Source organism: Staurois parvus, unplaced genomic scaffold (genome assembly GCF_062004578.1).
Source record: "Staurois parvus isolate SC_StPar_1 unplaced genomic scaffold, SC_StPar_1.0 ptg000488l, whole genome shotgun sequence".
In the NCBI taxonomy this organism is placed as follows: Eukaryota; Metazoa; Chordata; class Amphibia; order Anura; family Ranidae; genus Staurois; species Staurois parvus.
In genome coordinates, this window is record NW_028318284.1 from 1,629,845 (window position 1) to 1,651,686 (window position 21,842).

Genomic DNA, 21,842 nt, shown 5'->3' on the forward strand with positions numbered 1-21,842 from the left:
TCTGACAGGACATACCTTTACATCCGATCAGAATCTGGGGCCATGCAGCGGCACAATTACGTGATGGCTGTGTCCCTCGGAGCACATCACAGATCGGGATATAGACTCTCTGATTAGTCCTCCCGATCATGTGATGGCTGTGTTCAATCACAGCCATCACACAATATAAACAGAAGCATGTGCCTCTGTATTAGCTCTCCTTCTGAGCTCAGTGAGGAGGGGGAGAGGGGGGTCCTGCAGCCTGTCAGCGATCTGTGTGTAGCTGATGATTTTACTGTGCAGCTACACACAGAACACAAAATTGCAGCCATCCCACACCAGTGCACTAAGTACCATGTCCAAGTGCACAACATCTGTACAAATGTCCCATCAAAATCTGTCACAGTGTACCAGTGCCTCATCAATATCTGTCACAGTGTACCAGTGCCTTATTAACACCTGCAATAGTGTCATATTTCAACATCAGCATCTGTCAGTGTTCCTAATGATCCTTCAACATCTATCACAGTGTACATCAGTGTATCAGTGCACAAACACCATCTGTCACAGTGTTCCATTGCACCGTCAACATCTGTCGGTGTGCTCAGTGGGCCTTCAAAAGTGTTATATGTAGTCAGGAAATTGTATGTGTAATTTATACCCCCATAATGTCTGAAGGTGCTCCTTGGATTTTGGGTCTGTATGTGGCTAGGCTGTGAAAACATTTCACAATTGTGGTATCGCCATATTCGGGAGGAGTAGCAGAATGTATTTTGGGGTGTATTTCTTAGTATATCCATGCTGTGTTAGAAATATATCTTATAAATTGACAACTGTGTAAACCATTATTTTTCATATTTTCCAAAAACTTGTGGCAAAAAATGACATGTTCAAAAGACTCAATATGCCTCATAGAAAATGCATGGGGTATTTGCTTTCCAAAATGAGGTCATTTTGTGGGCAGTTTCATTGTCCAGGGCCTTTCAAAAAGTGATAGGTAGTCAGAAAACTGAATGCGTAATGTATGCTCCTTGAAAGCTCAAAAGTGCTTCTTGGATTTTAGGCCCCTAAAGGCTGTGAAAAAAAAAAAAAAAATCACGTTTGGTATCTCCTTATTTGCGAGAAGTACCAGAATCTGTTTTGAGTGTAATTGCAAGTATGTCTATGTCGTGTGTGAGAAAAAAAACGGTTAACTACTTGCCCTCCTGAAGAATTACCTGCCCCATCATGACCAGGCCATTTTTTGTGATACAGCACTGCGTTACGTTAGCTGACAATTGCGCGGTCAGGTATTGCTGTACCCAAATAAAACTTATGTAATTTTTTTCACACAAAGAGATTTCTTATGGTGGTATTTGATCACTACTGCATTTTTTATTTTTTGCGCTATAAACAAAAAAGGACAATTACAAAAAAAAAAAAAAAAAAAAAAAACAACCAAACAATATTTTTCAATTTCTGCTAGAAAACATATCCAATTAAAAAACTGTATTAATGGCACTGGATGGGAAGGGGTTAAACATCTAGGGCAATCACAGGGTTAACTGTGGGCCTAGCCAGTGTTTTGTGTACACAGTGAGGTGATTTGACTAGGCAATCTGCTAGATTTTCATTCCATGCTTTGCAGGGAAGGAAAATCTAGCAAATCGCCACTGACAGGACACAGCTCTGCCTTGTTTACATAGGCATAGCTGTGTCCTATCACTCTCCTTGCCAATCAATGGGTGCCAGTGCTCATCCATTGGCCGACACATATACACATATATATGTCCGACACATTGTGGTGCATAGTTAAGAATGAAGCACAAAGGGGTCTTCTGGCCCTAAGCAATATGGCAAATATTATATAGTGTAGTTAAATTAAAAGTCAGTGATCTGACATAGGAAAACTGAAATCAGGGTAGTTATGAACTACGGCACTTTACCATGCAACTGATTTATTGAATATGCCCTTAAATTATAATCCCACATCAAATCCAGCTCACTTTTTTCATTTTTTTTTTTTGAATGGCGAAAGCATAGATCACCAAATTTTTATTTTTTTTTTAATCTAACGTTCAAGCATACTGCTATGTTTTAGGTAGTACAAGGTGTGTCCAGAAAGTAATAAGAATATTTTAAAAACTCTTTTATTGAAAAATTTACAATGGAACATTGTCCCCTTCAAAGTATGCACCTTGTGAGTGTATACAACAGTCCCAGCAATTTTTCCATTCTTCATAGCATCCCTGGAAGTCTTCAAGTGGGATGGCAATTAGAGCCTGGCTTTTTGGACGTTATCCACACTACCAAAATGGTGTCCTTTCAAACCCTACATTATCTTTTGAATATGAAAAAAGTCGCAAGAAGCCAAGTCGGGGCTGTAGAGTAGATGGCAGAGCACCGTGATGTTTTACAGCCAAAAACTCTCAAAGTACTAGGACTCAGTGCACTTTCGTGATGAAGGATTCAAGTTGAGCCGATCTCAGGACACACATGAAAAACTCGGTCTCAAGCGACCAAGAACTTCCAGGCAAAATCTTTGATTCACAGTTTGACCAGTAGATATGAATTCTTTATGGACAATTCCATGTGAAAAAAACTCAACAGTGACCATTGATTTTACTTTTGATTTGCTCATTCGAGCTTTCTTGGGGTGAGGTGATGTGGTTGTGTGCCATTCTGAACTTTGTTTCTTCGTTTAGGGATCGTACTCAAACACTCATGATTCATTTCCCGTGGTCATTCGACTCAAAAAAAAATCAGGCTCTCTTTCCAAATGGGCCAACAGGTCTTTGAGAACAGACCTCACTGCATCCACATTCTGTTTAATTTTTTTATCAGGGCATCCTGACCGTTGTTCGTCTTCAACACCTTCTTGTCCTTCTTTGAAGGCTTTGCGCCATTGGTACACTTGTGCAGATAACGTTAATTCTCCATAAGCTTCTGATGCACTTTTACCCAATTTCATACAAACTTTAATTGCGTACCACTGTTCCAAATCACCTGCATTTTTCTTTATATGAGGCACTTGAACAGGGTTCCCCAAATATAATGTCTCAGCTCTGACAGGGCTGGAATGTAAGTGATCAGTGTTCTAGCATATATCTGGCACCCCACCCCAAGTGACCTTGGCCAGCTTCCCCCCTTCACAGAGCACTTCTTGAGCATAGGAACTTCAGTCTCATTATATTCTGGACACGCCTCGTATGTAGAAGATAAATACTGTCTTTTAAATATTATCATGAATTGCTATAAATCAGTAAGAGCTCATGAAATAAAATTTGAATATAATAAAAATAACCTCTATAATATCTGTCACGTTGGGAAATGCCAAAGGAATGGCCACGGCTCTCATTGCTGCTCCATTTCCATAAGAACCCTTCCCATTAAACTGCTCTTTGGCTGGAGTAAAGACATTGCTGTATTCTCCACTACAAAGCTTTTCAAACACGTGGATGACCCCTGCACCATATCCACGTCTTGGATCATTGAAGTACTCCTTGGTAAATCTGCAGGGAAAAAAAAAAAAAGAAGAAGAAGTAGAGACAAGTATTACATATACTGACAGTAAAAATCCTAAAACCGATTAACCAGAAAAACAAAAACATCCATCTATGTTTATAACACCTCAGCCTTTCCAGCCTCACTGTACTTTAATGAGTCTGTCTTAATAGAGCAAATCCTTTAAACACATGCAGGAGATGTTCAATGTCTTCTAAACATCCCCTTTCTCCTCACAGATTGTATCTCAGCTTTAAAATAAATTGAGACAGGAAAACAGAGCAAATCTTAGTATATGTTCAAAGTACAAGGTGCATCTGTAAAGGTTTTTCCCTGCTCAGTGATCAGACCACAAAGTCCAGTACATGCTGAGTGCAAATTTCAATTTAGAGTCAAATCAAGTGATCTAGCCAAACTCCCCATCCTATGGAAATCACAATGCATAACATTACATTACCTTGCATTCCCAGAGGTCTGACTCTCTTTAGCCCCACAAATCAAATGACACTGGGCTCCTTCAGTGGCCGTAGGCAAAGCCTAGAACCCACAGTAGGAAGGGGAATTCTGGCCATGTTTCACATACAGACAGATTCAATTTAAAGTGTAACCCCAAAAAAACGGTTTTCTCTATTTTTATGGATCATGATGTGGATCAGTACCCCGCTAGATTTGCTTGTCTGGCCAGAACCTTGCAAGAAGCAGTCCCCCAAGTAGATCTCCACAGTAAAATACAGTATGAAGATGGAAGCAGTTATGTTGCTGGGGACACCTCATTTCCACCATGTCCAATACAAGTAGACTCAGGGTAGGATTGAGTGTAAACCGTTACGAGAAAAATATGCATATCATCATTGCCGACCTCTCCCACCATTTAGGCCAGTGACTCAAAGCACTGAATCCACTGAATAAGCATAACAGCCCACGAATAACTGTTACTATACCTGTCAGCTAGATCGTTTGCATTGAATTCTTTGTTTTCCAGCAAAGACTGTACCATTGATCTTGTCATTGCCGTGTCATCTGTGTATGTTAGAACTTTCAATATGAATACATAGAGAAAAAAAAAAACAACAACATGGAAATTATTATTTCTAGGACCAAATCATCGTTACAGCCAATGTCTTCAGAATGCAAATAAAAAGTTATTTTTATTTTAGATACTGCAGGAGGTGCAAATTGTTCAGTTTAGAAGCTAAGTTCACCTAAACAAAACATAAATACAAATAAAAATAATAAGAATAGCACATGTTTTGGAGGGTAAAAAAAAAATGGGCATTTGTTATTTTTTTCCAGCTCAGGAGTCTGTAGAGAATCTGGGGATTGGTGCATAGTAACATGTTACACCCTAAATACAAGTGTGATTTATCCTTTAAGCATAACAGCATAATCAATTCACAGAGGAACTGCTCTGTAGCAATCCAATTACCATTAGTTAAAAAAAAAAAAAAAAAAAAAAAAGGGGTGATGCTCAGACTCCGCTAGGTGTAGAACCTGTGAGAACTGTCCAACTACAAATCACTGCAAGAAGCCATCTGTATTAACCGTTTTGCAATTTAAGCACACATATAAAACATTTTGGCCTGAAAATTGCATAAACCACCAAAACATTATATATTTTCTGAAAGCAGACACCTTAGAGCAGGGATGTCAAACTGGCATCCCCCCAGCGAAACTGCAAGTCCCATCATGCCCCTTCCTTTGAGAGTCATGCTTGTAACTGTCAGCCTTACAATGCCTCATGGGACTTGGAGTTGGCAACAGCTGGAGGGCCGCCAGTTTGACACTCCTGCCCTAGAGAATAAAATAGCGGTAGTTCCAATTTTTTTGTTAAAATTATACTACCGCAAAGGTAAATTTTTTGGTAAAATATAAAAGATGAGGTTGGACCAAGGATACCCAACATGTCAAACCTTACATTTGCGTTCGCCCGGGAAATGGCAACAAACTTCAGTACCATATATATCTATAGGTTACAGGTAAAAACCCCCTATAGGTCATCAGTTTAGCATTAAGGAGGTCTGATGCTAGAAATATTGCTCCCATTCTGGCATGAGCGGCGATATGTAACGTGTATCGCAATTGACGTTTTCATGCATAGGTGCCCGATGCGTGTATTTATGTTCATATAAGTGGGGTTGGGAGGGGGGAGAATTTTATGTGTTTTGGTGTAACTTTAATTTTTGCAGATGACTGCTTTCATCTGACAGCCAGAAGTCGGCATGTTAGATTTGCACACAAATGCAGTGGCTGCAGCCACCGGGAGTGTGTGTAAACCCCAACCCCCCCCCCCCCCCCCCCCGCTGTCAGGTCCATATGATGTACTGACCTATCAACAAAAGGGTTAATGCTTAAAAAAAACAAATGGGCATTTACTAAAACTGGCTGGGGGCTAAATGAAAGAATTCCAAAGATTTCCCCATCGGTGCTAAACAACCAGAATGGCATACGCTCCCTACTGGGATGAAAATACTAAATTGGTTTACCGTTTTTTCAACGCAAAAAAACTGATACTCATGCATTGAAAGTCTCAAGCCTCACCCTCCTTAACCCTATGGCTTATTCTTGTTAACCAAGCTATACCTATGTATAAACTAACCTATGAAGCATGAGACTGCGCAAAGAAATTTACTAAAGTTTGGTCTTCCTGGCTGGATTCCCATGATACAGTTGCTCCAGAGTAATGTTTTGTATCTATGTTCACAACCCTTCTCTGTCGTTGGCTGAGAGGTATTTTGTGCATTTTTAATTTATACGTTTCATGTGATATTTTTGCTAGGCTATGTCCTGAGTGGGAACCTTTTTTTTTTGGTCCCTATTACACCATCTGGTATTGAATAAGGATACCCTGATATTGCTGTTCTGCATTGCTTCAAGCTACGTTTCGATGTTGTGCCCTCCTGGGCAAATTCGGGTTTTCTGCGATTTTTTGTGTCATTTGTTAACACAAAAAAAGTTTAACAAACTTGCCCTGTCGCTGCTGGGTACTGTTCACATGGCCACCCAAGGCTCGGATCAGCCAGAATCTGAGCTGTGTATGGCCTGTTTAAAGCTTGAACCAACGTAACTGTGGTCAGATTTATTGCTGCTGTTCTGTTTCCCAATTCCCTGGAATTATGCTGAAATTCTATTTTTTATGTAAGAGCATAGTTTTCAAATGTAATCAAAGATCAATCTAAGATAAGAAAACCTTACTATCATTTATTTTATCTGTTTGTATGTTAAACACTTACAGAATGCCAGAAGGCTTAAACTTAATCTGTATAAACTGCATCAAGTGGCTCAGGCGGGCTCTAGAGGCAAGAATAGTGAATGACAACCTTTTGCTACAGAGTACAAATAATTCTACTGCCTAAAACTGCACTGCATTAATGCAAACCTGTATGAAGTTCTTTATGAGTTCCAAGTTGTGATTTAGAGCAGGGGTATTGAATTAAACGTCACACAGGTCTGACCAGTAAAATTTTCTTCCAGCAGAGGTCCGAAACTGCATTTTTTTCAGCCCTCTCCTTATATGTCACAATCCCTTACATCAGTGTCCTCAGTCCTCCCCACACATCACAGTTCCCCACTTCACATCAGTTTCCCCATCATAGTGTTCTCAGGCCCCCTTCACATCGCCCCCTTCCCAATAGTGTACCGAAACCTTTTCACATCACACACCCCCTTATTCACAGCAGTCCCCAATTCATCACCCTCGCCCGTCAATATTGTCCTCTTCCCCTTCGCATCCCCCCTCCCCCAACAGTAGTATGCTCTGCCCTCCTCACATCAACCCCCCCATAGCACTGCCCCACTTTTCATCACCTCCCCACCACAGTACTTCCCCTCTTCACATTTTACCCCCCCCCCAACAGCACTGCTTCCCCTCACCCCCACACACACGGTTGTGTACTCTTTCCTCTTGGCATCCACCCCCCCCCCCCCCACAGCACTGCCCCCCTTCACATCTTTCCCCCTACACACAACACACTCAGAGCAGTGTCCTCAGCCCCCCTTTCGCTCTCTTCCTACCTTAGACAGAGCAAAGAGTGGCAGGCAGAACATTTCTGTACTGAGTGTGGGAGGCACAACACAGCACTGAATGGAGTGCTGGAGCGTGGGGGTGCCGGGGGTAACTTTTGTATTAACCAGCAGGTGAGTGGCCCTGCATGCTAGGAACCAATCACCTGCTGGTTAACTTGAAAAGTTAGCCCTGGCAGCTCCTGCACGCAGTCCTAAAATGTTCTGTCTCCCGCTTTCTGCTCTACTATTATAATAACAGTGGTGGAGGCTGTGGGAAAGAAGCGGCTCCTAAATGGCACAACCGCAGGTCAGAATGGAACAGTGGCTCGGTCTGGAGCCATTAAGTGACGCTTGATTTAGAGCTTATACAGGGCCGAGGACACTCGCCCCACCCTCATGCAACATTGATGAGGGCCTAGCACCAGTACTTTATATTAGGAAGAAGAGGTGTGAGCCACATGCTAGCTCATACACAGAAATATCACGTACAGTCAGGTCCATAAATATTGGGACATGGACACAATTCTAACATTTTTGGCTCTATACACCACCACAATGGATTTGAAATGAAACGAACAAGATGTGCTTTAACTGCAGACTGTCAGCTTTAATTTGAGGGTATATACATCCAAATCAGGTGAATGGTGTAGGAATTACAACACTTTGCATATGTGCCTCCCACTTGTTAAGGGACCAAAAGTAATGGGACAGAATAATAATCATAAATCAAACTTTCACTTTTTAATACTTGGTTGCAAATCCTTTGAAGTCAATTACAGCCTGAAGTCTGGAACGCATAGACATCACCAGACGCTGGGTTTCATCCCTGGTGATGCTCTGCCAGGCCTCTACTGCAACGGTCTTCAGTTCCTGATTGTTCTTGGGGCATTTTCCCTTCAGTTTTGTCTTCAGCAAGTGAAATGCATGCTCAATCGGATTCAGGTCAGGTGATTAACTTGGTCATTGCATAACATTCCACTTCTTTCCCTTAAAAAACTCTTTGGTTGCTTTTGCAGTATGCTTTGGGTCATTGTCCATCTGCACTGTGAAGCGGCGTCCAATGAGTTGTGAAGCATTTGGCTGAATATGAGCAGATAATATTGCCCGAAACACTTCAGAATTCATCCTGCTGCTTTTGTCAGCAGTCACATCATCAATAAATACAAGAGAACCAGTTCCATTGGCAGCCATACATGCCCACACCATGACACTACCACCACCATGCTTCACTGATGAGGTGGTATGCTTAGGATCATGAGCAGTTCCTTTCCTTCTCCATACTCTTCTCATCACTCTGGTACAAGTTGATCTTGGTCTCATCTGTCCATAGGATGTTGTTCCAGAACTGTGAAGGCTTTTTTAGATGTCGTTTGGCAAACTCTAATCTGGCCTTCCTGTTTTTGAGGCTCACCAATGGTTTACATCTTGTGGTGAACCCTCTGTATTCATTCTGGTGAAGTCTTCTCTTGATTGTTGACTTTGACACACATACACCTACCTCCTGGAGAGTGTTCTTGATCTGGCCAACTGTTGTGAAGGGTGTTTTCTTCACCAGGGAAAGAATTTTTCGGTCATCAACCACAGTTGTTTTCCGTGGTCTTTCGGGTCTTTTGGTGTTGCTGAGCTCACCGGTGCGTTCCTTCTTTTTAAGGATGTTCCAAACAGTTGTTTTGGCCACGCCTAATGTTTTTGCTATCTCTCCGATGGGTTTGTTTTGTTTTTTCAGCCTAATGATGGCTTGCTTCACTGATAGTGACAGCTCTTTGGATCTCATCTTGAGAGTTGAAAGCAACAGATTCCAAATGCAAATAGCACACTTGAAATGAACTCTGGACCTTTTATCTGCTCATTGTAATTGGAATAATGAGGGAATAAAACACAACTGGCCATGGAACAGCTGAGAAACCAATTGTCCCATTACTTTTGGTCCCTTAACAAGCGGGAGGCACATATGCAAACTGTTGTAATTCCTACACTGTTCACCTGATTTGGATGTAAATACCCTCAAATTAAAGCTGACAGTCGACAGTTAAATCACATCTTGTTAGTTTCATTTCAATTCCATTGTGGTGGTGTATAGAGCCAAAAATGTTAGAATTGTGTCGATGTCCCAATATTTATGGACCTGACTGTATTTCTCTTTGCTCTTGGCTAATTGGATTGGCAGGTAACGGCCATATAAGCAGCTTGTGGGGCCCCCATCAAAGTAAACTTTTTGCTTTTCCCTACACGGGTTTACTTTAATGCAGTGCCAATATAGCTGAAGTACAATTAATGTTACCATTTGCATGTAGAAATAAAAAACAGCTGCTATTAAAGTTGTAGGCTCTGAGGAGGTTATCCTGAGCCATAAAGCAGTTTGTCTTGAAACTTTGCCCTGCATGCTTGTTTTAGGAAAATCTTTCCATGTTCTCCTTATGGTAGTGGGAGGGTGGAAACCAAGAAATGAGAGGGGTGATACAAGAAGGTATCTGTGGCACATTTTTGGTGGTATGTATGTAGATGGAAGCCTTGCGCCAGACTCATGAAATGCCTGCAACACTTTGTGTTAGTACTGGTGTGTGCAACAAATTCAAGTAGATATTATTTGGGAAACTCTTTACTGTATGGCAGTATTGTGACAAATTCATGAAGAAATAATGCCATATTAGTGATAAGGAAAGTGGAGGTACTGTAAAATAAGACCTCATCTAATGCAGGCCATAGACGGGTCGAAAACCGGCCACTTTATACAAAAAAAAAAAAAAAAAAAAAAATCGGCCGGTTTGCGTCTCGTCTACGGCCGGTATTTAATCATTACTTCTGTCCCTTGCAGAGAGCTCCGTTATTATATTTGACATGAGAAAGTATTGTGTTTGCAACAATGTATCCATTTGTATCCATTTCAGATACAGATGTTTTTATTCGGATACAAATAGATACATTGTTGCAACCGCTATACTTTTTCATGTCAAATATAATAGCAGACTGGAATTCTTCTTTTTCTTCTTCTTGCAGGTCACGGCTTATGCGCAGATTTTTTAATCGGTAAACCGATCAGCCGATTTGCCCATCATTGCTGGGAAAATCGGGCGATCGGCAAAATCGGACAATTTTTTCCAACTTTACCGATAAAAAAAAAATGTGCCAAAACCCCCAAAAAACGGCCGACCAATTAACTGATTAACGGTGCGAAAATGGGCCGATTTTCAACCCGGATATGGCCTGCATAAGTTGGAGTAAATGATTGATTCTGTCACACCGTGCCATTACTGTAACATCTTTTAGACAATTTATGACAAAAAGTATCTAATCTTTTCTTCCTCTGGAACTAATACTTAATGCATTTCCATTACTCTTCCAACTTCTCCAAAGAGCTTCACTGTTTCCAAAACTGCCACTTCACAGAAGAGATGCATCTTACAGTTATGTCTGAGTTCAAAATACAGTGCTTTGAAAAAGTATTCATACCACTTGAAATTTTCCACATCTTGTCATGTTATAACTAGAGATGAGCGAATTATTCAAAAATTCGATTCGGCTGATTCGCGGAATAAATTTGATTCGAGGCGAATATATTCGCTGCGAATTTAACTTATAAAAAGGGTGTTTCTAGGCTTCAGAGAGCCTTTATATTAATGCAGAACACTGTACTTTTAATTTAAATGCCCTTGGAGTCTGCTGGGGAAGAGAAATAATACTGTCAGTCAGTATGACATGCAGATGAGTGCCGTCGATCTTAGAATCACCGCACACTTCACTCATTTGGGCAGTCACGGGGCCAAAACCAGAGTGTGGAGCCACAGTGTGGCGGTGGAGGCAGCAGCAATGGGAGGCCATACAGCACCCTATGACAAAATGGAAGCCACCAGCAGTGTGAGGAGACCTGAAAGTGGCACATGGCAGAGTGTGGCGATGGAGACAGCAGCAATGGGAGGCCGTACAGGGACCCATGACACACTCTGGACCTGGCAGCAGCATGAGGAGGCGGTACAGGGGCCCATGACAGATTACGGGCCTGGCAGCAGCATGAGGAGTCGGTACGGGGGCCCATGGCAGATTACGGGCCTGGCAGCAGCAATGGGAGGCCATACAGCACCCTATGACAAAATGGAACCCACCAGCAGTGTGAGGAGACCTGAAAGTGGCACATGGCAGAGTGTGGCGATGGAGACAACAGCAATGGGAGGCCGTACAGGGACCCATAACACACTCTGGACCTGGCAGCAGCATGAGGAGTCGGTACGGGGGCCCATGGCAGATTACGGGCCTGGCAGCAGCATGAGGAGGCGGTACAGGGGCCCATGGCAGAGTGGCGGAGCGTAAGCAGCTAAAATTGAAGGCCATACAGAGGCCTATGTTAAAAAGTCCCCCCAGCAGCAGCGTGGGGAGACGACTAATAGTCGTCTCCCCACGCTGCTGCTGGGGGGACTTTTTAACATAGGCCTCTGTATGGACTTCAATTTAAGCTGCTTACGCTTCACCACTCTGCCATGGGCCCCTGTACCGCCTCCTCTTGCTGCTGCCAGGTCCAGAGTGTGTCATGGGTCCCTGTACGGCCTCCCATTGCTGCTGACTTCATCACCAGACTCTGCCATGTGCCACTTTCAGGTCTCCTTACACTGTTGGTGGGTTCCATTTTGTGATAGGGTGCTGTATGGCCTTCCATTGCTGCTGCCTCCACCGCCACCCTGCGCCATGTGCCTCTGTCGTCTGCTCACGCTGCTGACGGCTTCCGCTTTTTAACCTAGGCCTGTGTATGGCTTCAGAATACTGCTGCATCCACCGCCACCCTGCGCCATGTGCCTCTGTCGTCTGCTCACGCTGCTGCCAGGTCCATACTGATTCATGGCCCCCTGTACCGGCTCCTCATGAACGTGGTTCAGCGGTTTGCATCACTTAACGGCAAATCGTTGACAAACGCTGGGACGTTCAGTGTTGTGCGCATTAAGCCAGACACCAAAGGGCAGCACAGACCTGTTATTACTCGCTCAAGCATGGCTTAACAAAACCAGTCTCTACCACAAATTGGACCCAGACCTGCCCAGGGTCTCGTAAGTAAATTGCACGGAGGAGTAGAGTTCGTTATTGGAATTAACTGTGAGGGACTTTTAAACCTAGGCCTGTGTATGGCCTTCAATTGAAGCTGCTTCTGCTCCGCCACTCTGCCATTGGACTCTTGATAGTCGTCGACTATCAAGAGTCCAATGGCAGAGTGGCGGAGCAGAAGCAGCTTCAATTGAAGGCCATACACAGGCCTAGGTTTAAAAGTCCCTCACAGTTAATTCCAATAACGAACTCTACTCCTCCGTGCAATCTACTTACGAGACCCTGGGCAGGTCTGGGTCCAATTTGTGGTAGAGACTGGTTTTGTTCAGCCATGCTTGAGCGAGTAATAACAGGTCTGTGCTGCCCTTTGGTGTCTGGCTTAATGCGCACAACACTGAACGTCCCAGCGTTTGTCAACGATTTGCCGTTAAGTGATGCAAACCCGCTGAACCACGTTCATGAGGAGCCGGTACAGGGGGCCATGAATCAGTATGGACCTGGCAGCAGCGTGAGCAGACGACAGAGGCACATGGCGCAGGGTGGCGGTGTAGGCAGCATTATTCTGAAGCCATACACAGGCCTAGGTTAAAAAGCGGAAGCCGTCAGCAGCGTGAGCAGACGACAGAGACACATGGCGCAGGGTGGCGGTGGATGCAGCAGTATTCGGAAGCCAAACACAGGCCTCGGTTAAAAAGCGGAAGCCGTCAGCAGACGACAGAGGCACATGGCGCAGGGTGGCGGTGGAGGCAGCAGCAATGGAAGGCCATACAGCACCCTATCACAAAATGGAACCCACCAACAGTGTAAGGAGACCTGAAAGTGGCACATGGCAGAGTCTGGCGATGAAGTCAGCAGCAATGGGAGGCCGTACAGGGACCCATGACACACTCTGGACCTGGCAGCAGCAAGAGGAGGCGGTACAGGGGCCCATGGCAGAGTGGCGAAGTGTAAGCAGCTTAAATTGAAGGCCATACAGAGGCCTATGTTAAAAATAATAACATGTTTGGGGCATGATTCATGGCGGATTTAGTCAGTTGTGTCAGGAACTGGTGGTTTGAAATCCAGACTAATCCACGCCTGATTCATTTTCACAAACGTGAGTCTCTCCACACTTTGGGTGAACAGTCGTGTCCTCCGCGGAGTTACAATACCTCCTGCCGCACTAAACACGCGCTCCGATGCCACGCTACTGGCCGGGCATGACAGCCTTTCAAGGGCAAATTCAGCTAGTTGGGGCCAAAGGTCAAGTTTCGTTGCCCAGTAGTCAAGGGGATTGTCTACCTCGGTTGGCAGGGTGCTGTCCAAGTAGGCCCAAGCCTGTTGTTTGAGGTCCTGCTCCAGGTCCACCTGATGCTGCTGCTGCTGCGGCTGGTTAGTAGTTTCCTCACTGCGCTGGTGAAGAAAGCTACTCATCATCGACTGCAGACTGAGGCAGCCGCTGCTGGTGGAGCTGCCACTGCTCCTACCACCCCACCCCTCCCCTGCTGCCATGGCAGCGGAACGCGAGCGCACAGGGCCCACAGTGTCTGAGGATGAACGTTGGCGCAGAAAGGCAGAGACCAACTGACTACATAGGTGGTTTTTATAGTACTTTATTTTGGCCTCCCTCTCAGCAGGTGTGAAAAAGGCCACCATTTTTGAACGGTAGCGAGGGTCCAACAAGGTGGACAGCCAAAAGTCATCCCTCTGTCTGATGGTTATTATTCGGCTGTCGCTACGCAAGCAACCAAGCATGCTATGGGCCATTTGTGCCAAGGAATGCGAGGGACTCCCTGCCTCCATCTCCACAGCATACTGCCACGGTGCGTCTGGGTCCTCTGTCTCCTCCTCCTCCTCTACCAGATGCTCCTGCTCCTCCACTCCTGTCCGCTGAGTGGAAAAACCACCCATTTCACTCAATAATTCCTGAGCACCAATGTCCTCCTCTACCTCCTCCTGTTCTTCCTGTCCTGCCCCCACAGGGGTCATGTGGCGTTGAGATCTGTGCGCCACGTCTACCGCACCCTGACCAGCCATTGTTAACAGCATTTGTTCCAGGCCGTGCAACAGAGGAATGACGTCGTTCATCCCATAGTCCTGCCGACTCACGAATAGCGTGGCCTCCTCAAAGGGCCTGAGCAAGCGGCAGGTGTCACGCATGAGCTGCCAATGGCTGACATCTAAGTTACACAGGAGAGTACCTTTATCCGCTTGTAACATCAGGAAATCGGTGATGGCCTTTCGCTGTTCGTAAAGGCGGTCTAACATATGTAGGGTTGAATTCCACCTTGTTGCAACGTCGCAGATCAGGCGATGCTGTGGAATTCCGTTCTGCCGCTGCAGCTCAAGGAGGGTGTGCTTTGCGGTGTAGGAATGGCTGAAATGCATGTAAAGTTTACGTGACATTTTAAGGAAGTCTTGCAGTGGGATGGTGGATTTTAGGAACCGCTTGACAACCAGATTGAACACGTGAGCCATGCATGGCGCATGGCACAACCTTCCTTGACGCAGAGCAGACACCATGTTCTTTCCGTTGTCGGTCAACATGGTTCCGATTTTCAGTTTGCGCGGAGACAGCCATCTGTCGATTTCTCTGTTCATTACACTCAGAAGTTCCTCCCCTGTGTGACTACGTTCGCCAAGGCATACCAGGTGCAGCACAGCGTGACACCGTTGCGCCCTGCACATGTGATATGCTGGTCGGGTAATGGGACTTGGCACGGGGGTGGCGGCTGAGGACACGGCGGAAGAAGAGGTGGTAGAGGCGGACATCTTTGCTGGACCAAGGACGTGCAAACGTGGAGGCAAAAGCGGCGTGACCTGTCCAAGTTGCTGGTGCGGCTGTGACGGCACCACGTTCACCCAGTGGGCCGTAAATGACATGTACTGTCCCTGACCGTAGTTACAGCTCCACAGGTCGGCGCTGCCGTGCACTTTGGCAGAGACCGACATGCTCAAAGACTGGCCCACCATCTCTTCTACATGTGAATGCAGGGCTGGCACTGCCTTTTTGGCGAAGAAATGCCGGCTTGGCACTCTCCACCGCGGCTCGGCACAAGCCATCATTTCTCGGAAAGGTGCTGAGTCCACCACTTGGAAAGGGAGGGACTGCAGCACCAGCAACTTGGACAGGAGGACGTTCAGCTTCTGCACCGTCGGGTGCGTGCTCGCAAACTGTTGTCTCTTGGAACTGGATTCCAAGAAAGACTGCTGACGGAATCCGTGAAGAGGAGTAGCAGGAGAAGGAGCATCTGAACGAGCGGAAGATGCCAACGAGCGACAACTCCCCTCAGCAGAGGTGTTGGAGCCTTGACTGGCTGATAGAGGGCGATTGACGTCGGGTGATGGAGCAAGTAACGGAGCGGGTGATGGAGCGGGGGCTGGGGCAGGCAGAACCGCCATATCTTTATCACGGTTTTCCCAGGCCACCGAATGGCGACGCTGCATATGCTGACGCAACGCTGTAGTCCCAACATGGGCCCCCTGGCCACGCTTGACTTTCTGGCCACATAGTCGACATACGGCTACGTTTACTTCCTCGGGCGGCTTGACGAAAAATTGCCACACCGCCGAGTAGGAAACTTTGCCCCCGCTACTCCTCACTGGCTGACTGCTACTTCCTCCGTGCACACCGGCACCACTACTGGCCGTGGTGGTAGGCTGCAGTGGAGCTGGTGCTCTACTCCGTGGCCGTTTGGCTCCACTGACACTGCTGCGACCCTGCTGCCTCCTGGGCAACCCACCGACTGTTTTGCTCGCTGCCAAGCTGCCACCCTCTTCTCCTGATGATGCGGAAGCAATAGCCTGATGACGACGAGGCTGCCAAGTGCGATCAGCCTCATCGTCATCAATTAGGGTCTCCGCGTCACTACTAGCCCCCTCGGCTGCGTGTGGGTCAGGAGACAGACCTGTCTCTAGACCGGCTACCGAGCCACTCTCCTCGCCAGTACTTCTTCGCCTGGCTGCTGAAGAGGCGGATGTCTCCCCCCGTTCCTGACCGCCCTCTGTTAGCTCTTCCTCACTGTACAGTGGGGCTGAGCCCACAGCATGCGATACTTCGCTTGGTGAGGGAACACCAAAGGACAGGGGCAGGTAGAGGACACGTGATTTCAGTGGGCTTGCTCCCGGGCCATGCCAACTAACGGTTGTGTCTAACGTACCCACCGACCGTTGGCTGTAGGTGTCAGAGGTGACCTGGGAAGAGGAAGACGACCGAGTCAACCAATCGATGACGGCAGGGTTGTCGGTGGAGACACGACCGCTGGATGACACCGGGAGCACTGGCCTCTGGCTGCGACTAGTGCTGCCTCTACCCCTTCCTCTGCTGCCACGTCTGCTCGCTCCTGAAACATTGCCTCCTCTGCCACTCCTCTGCGTGTTGTCTGACATACTCTTTAATTCAATAGTGGTTGTGAAGCAGAAAGTAACGATTCTGTGTCCCTGAGTAACAATTCTGTGTCCCTGAGTAACGATTCTGTGTCCCTGAGTAACGATTCTGTGTCTGTCCCTGAGTAACGATTCTGTGTCCCTCAGCAACGATTCTGTGTCCCTCAGCAACGATTCTGTGTCCCTCAGTAACGATTCTGTGTCCCTCAATAACGATTCTGTGTCCCTGAGTAACGATTCTGTGTCCCTGAGTAACGATTCTGTGTCCCTGAGTAACGATTCTGTGTCTGTCCCTGAGTAACAATTCTGTGTCCCTGAGTAACAATTCTGTGTCCCTGAGTAACAATTCTGTGGCCCTAAAGTCTCTGTGGCCCTAACTCTGTCCCTAATACAGACAGGTCTGTCTCTCTTGAATGACCGGAGGCTAATGGAGAATTCTAAGATGGCCGCAATTTATAGCTCCACCATTACACAGTGCTGGCTGGCTGGCTGCTGATTGGCTAATGCGATCACATGTCATGAATGAATGCATTATGGGTCAGCGCGCCTTGTCTGCGCGCCTTCCCAGAGATCCCCGCTCCGTCGCCACACATGTCGCCGCCATTTTTGGGAAAATTCAATTCGTGCATCCGAAGTTTGCTAATTTTTGGATTCGACGCGAATCGAATTTTTCCTGATCTTCGAAACGAATTCCACTTCGCCATGTTCGATTCGCTCATCTCTAGTTATAACCAAACATGTAAATGTATTTTATTGGGATTTTGATAGACCAACACAAAGTAACACATAAAACTGAAGTGCAAGAAAAATTATAAATAGTTTTCAGATATTTGAAAAAAATTTTGAAAAGTGTGGCGTGCATTTGTATTCAGCCCCCTTTACTAGAGATTGCACGCTCATTATATTCCCATTAAACACATTCCTGGGTATAGCTAGGAGTAAGAGAGTACTGTGACAACTGCCAGCACATTGACTAGAATCAGCATAGGTAAGAACGTGTCACCAGCACACCATGGAACCATAATCAATAATGCATGTATTGAATTCCTGAGTAAGAGGTCTTGTGTGGCCTCTAAATGCTGCACCTACTGTGGTCACTTTAATGAACATGTGGTTTATGGATTATGGACAGGGATGAGCTCAGGCATACTTGAATACAATCTGAACCCATCTGGGAAAGGCACCAGGATGCTGTCACTGTAGAGATCCAGTCATAAATGACTGAGGCATTCCCAACCCTGCAGCTACACCTATATATGTGGGGTGGAGAATGTCCTGGCCACATGATTGGCCCAATACAGTGGCAGCTTCCTGGTGGCTCACACAGATAAGTTCGGACTAGGATCTGAACATGCTTGAGAACCTCACTGTCGCAAACGTGCACACCAGAGACTGACGCAGTCTGCCATTTTGTTAAGAGTAGCCATGTTATTACCTCATTCTACCCCCCCCCCTCACTCTGAGAGGCAAAGTGACAGATGTGTGTGTGTTAAAAGTGTCACAGGCCAGATCCAAGCAGGGAGCCACGAGGTGCCTCACTGTCCCAAGAACCTGTGCCATTTCCCACCTCGGAAGAGATAAGACAAGCTTTCTCAGGAGTTGAAAGAGATTCTGACCTAATGAACCTAATGCAGCGTAGGTGACAGAATCAGATAACACTCCTCAAAATCCATTTCTCCCCTATGTCTCGTATCTTGGAATATGAGAAACTAACCTAAAAACCAGACATACCGTCAGATTGGCTAGGAGGAGCCGAACAGTTTGATGGGTCACTCGACTCGTCTCGCATACACAGGAAAGCAGAAAAATAGATCTCGTGAACCGTTCAGTATAGAATTACATAACTCATATCTAATCAATCCCCAGACTTGTCTGCATAATAATCTACCCGCGGGTGGAATGGCATTTGTGCAGATGGGAAGTTATGGGCCAAAATATGAGTTATGAAAGATTTTGGCTCTAGTTTAGGCCTACGCCCAGACGTTCTCTCCCAAACGGGGTATTGGTCCTTTGACTTCAGCAACACCCCCTGCTGGGAACTACAAATTGGGCTGTCAGGCCTAAGATTAGAAGTTGAAGAAGTCTCCCATTTGATAACATCAATACCACTTGGGGAGACACGTGCCCTCTTGCTCTGAAACTTGGATCTGCTAACCCAGGACTTTGGCAAGTACCTTAACCCTTTCACCTCTCTCTGATATCTCTTTGCTGTGCTTCTTTGTATATATGTATATATATATGTTTTTGTAAATATTTTTATTGCCCCAGTTTGACCTTTTAGTAATAAACCTTTCTTTCTGAAAGTGTTGAACTGTTTCTATAGCTCTGTATTGCAATTTACGAATTCCTGCCTCTAAAGAGAAGCTACTGTTTGTTTAACCCTCTGTATAACAGGCCTGCATTATGACCGTGTTATGCAGACGATTATTTCAAATATTATAGTGTTATAGCTGTTATTGCTGAGTTTCCTCTTTCTCTGTACAAAAAGGAGGTGGTGACAGTGTGAAGGGTTAATTGCATAATTAACCTGACCCAGTAACAATCGCTCAGGCTGACGGCACATCGATCTGTCGTCCATTAGCTGGAAACTCATTGTGCAGGGTGCAGCTGGGCGTGGCATTGTTACACACGTCACATCGCGGTTTTAGATTGGCTAGTCCTTCGGTCACGAGTTTGGGGAGAAGGTCTGGGGTCTGACGCTGCGATCGTGACACTCACTAATTAAGGACCCATGGTGTAAGGTTGATATAGCTTATCTAAAGACTGTACAATCACACGATAACATGAATGGACAGAGGGAAAGACGAGATGAGTGTGCTGCTAAATCATCAGCACTGACCAGAAGTGTGTGCGTGTGTGTGCGTGTGCGTGTGTGTGTATTAAGGCTTATTGATGCATGTGGGGAGAGCAGTGTAGTCTAGTCCAGTAGAAGAGATACTGTAGCCCAAAGGGCTGAAATGTTCATGCTGGTTCTGATAGCAAGGTGTCAGAACTAACAGGGCATTGCACATTGTAGTTTACGGGACTGTGTAGCCAGAAACCAGTCGGGGTCTTCTTCCATTTTTCCGTGGTCCAGTTCTGCTGTTCATGTGCCCTTTGTAGGCACTTTTGGCTGTGGACACACACGGGGTAGCATGGGCACCCTGACCAGTCTGTAGCTATGCAGCACCAGTGATAGAGAAATTAATATTTCTTGGAATGTGGCTCACTAATGTATAACATAACTGTCATGGAACAACCATACACAACAAAACTATGATGCCCTGTGTGTTCTCACATCTTTATTGGAACCAGCATTACCATTTTCAGCAATTTGAGCTCCAGTATCTCTTCCATTGGATTGGACTACGCGAGACAATCTTCACTCCCCCCCACAGTCATCAGTGAGCCTTGGTCACCAGTTTGCCTTCTCCTTACTAGTGGTTGCACGAAATGAGAATTCTTGTGTCGAAATCGAAAATATAGGATGTACTTGGCTGAAAACCGAAATGGACAGTTTTTAAAAATTGATATTTTTCAAACGCAATTTGTATGGGGAAAAAAAAAAAAAAAAAAAAAAAAAACACACTTTAATGATTAAAAAAAATAACAAAAAAAAACAAAACAAAAACAAAAAAAACCCCACAATATATACCCAAAATTGTTTGTAAAAACTGAAAGATGATGTTACGCTGAGTGAATAGATGAACATGTCATGCTTTAAAATTGCGCGCTCGTGGAATGGTGCCTAACTATGGTACTTAAAAATCTCCATAAGCGATGCCTTAAAAAATTTTTTTTTTTTTTACAGGTTACACATTTAGCATTACAGAGGAGGTCTAGTGCTAGAATTATTGCTCTTGCTCTCACATGTGTGGTTTGAGCACTGTTTACATATGTGGGCGTGGCCTACATACACATTCACCACTAAGTAGGAGCACAGGGGGACAGGGAACTTTAAACTTTTTTTTTAATTACTTATTTATTTTTTTTTACACTGTCTCTTTACATTTTTTTTTTTAAATCACTTTTATTCCTATCACAAAGCCTTAGGCTCCATGTACACTGCAGCTGATAAACTCACGTTTATGAGCTTTTATGCGCTTTTTTCAGCAGCCCCTGAACTCTCCCTAATGTTTTCCTATGTGTCCATGTACACCAGCGGTTCTCAACCTGGGGGTCGAACGACCATTTCCCAGGGGTCGCCTAAGACCATCGGAAAACATATTTCCGATGGTCTTAGGAACCGAGACACCGCTGCTCTGTCTCGCGATCTGTGGGCGGGATGATATGCTGCCCCTGTAACCTGGCCACACCTCCGGGATCACTCAACAGCTCCGCCTCCTCGCCGCTGATTGGCCACCGGAACTGTAGCTCAGGAGAGGCACACAGGCGGCCAATCACCGGCGAGGAGGTGGAGCTTGGAGAGGAGGAGCCGAGCGGCAGAGCGCGCAGATCGAAGAAGATCGAGGGAGCTGCAGGACCGAGTGAAGAGGAGAGAGGCCAGAGAAGGAAGACAGCTGACAGGTAAGTGCAAATTTTGCTTCTGCAGGCTGTAGATGGGAGAGGGAGAGAGCGAGCCCAGGCTGGAGCAGGGGTCAGCAAGGTAAGTATCATTGGTGTCAGTGGGAGGAATAGTGCCCCATCATTTGTGTCACTAATACCAACGATGGGGCACTATTCCTCCCCCCACTGACACCAATGATAGGCACTATTCCTCCCCCCACTGACACCAACGATGGGGCACTATTCCTCCCACTGACACCAATGATGGGGCACTATTCCTCCCACTGACACCAACGATGGGGCACTATTCCTCCCCCCACTGACACCAACGATGGGGCACTATTCCTCCCCCCACTGACACCAACGATGGGGCACTATTCCTCCCCCCACTGACACCAATGATGGGGCACTATTCCTCCCCCCACTGACACAAACGATGGGGCACTATTCCTCCCCCCACTGACACCAACGATGGGGCACTATTCCTCCCCCCACTGACA

At 45.9% G+C, this 21,842-nt stretch overlaps 1 protein-coding gene across 1 annotated transcript in view; it reads right to left on the minus strand.

Annotated features, from left to right (window-relative positions):
- ADPRS (ADP-ribosylserine hydrolase) overlaps nt 1–21,842 on the minus strand; it is a 31,347-nt gene that overhangs the window by 6,772 nt on the left and 2,733 nt on the right. Inside the window, exons 2-3 of the mRNA XM_089689650.1 lie at nt 4,404–4,497; nt 3,263–3,470 (exon numbers count right to left, since the gene is read on the minus strand). Coding sequence (XP_089545776.1) covers nt 3,263–3,470; nt 4,404–4,497 — 302 coding nt within the window. The remainder of the gene's footprint in view (nt 1–3,262; nt 3,471–4,403; nt 4,498–21,842) is intronic.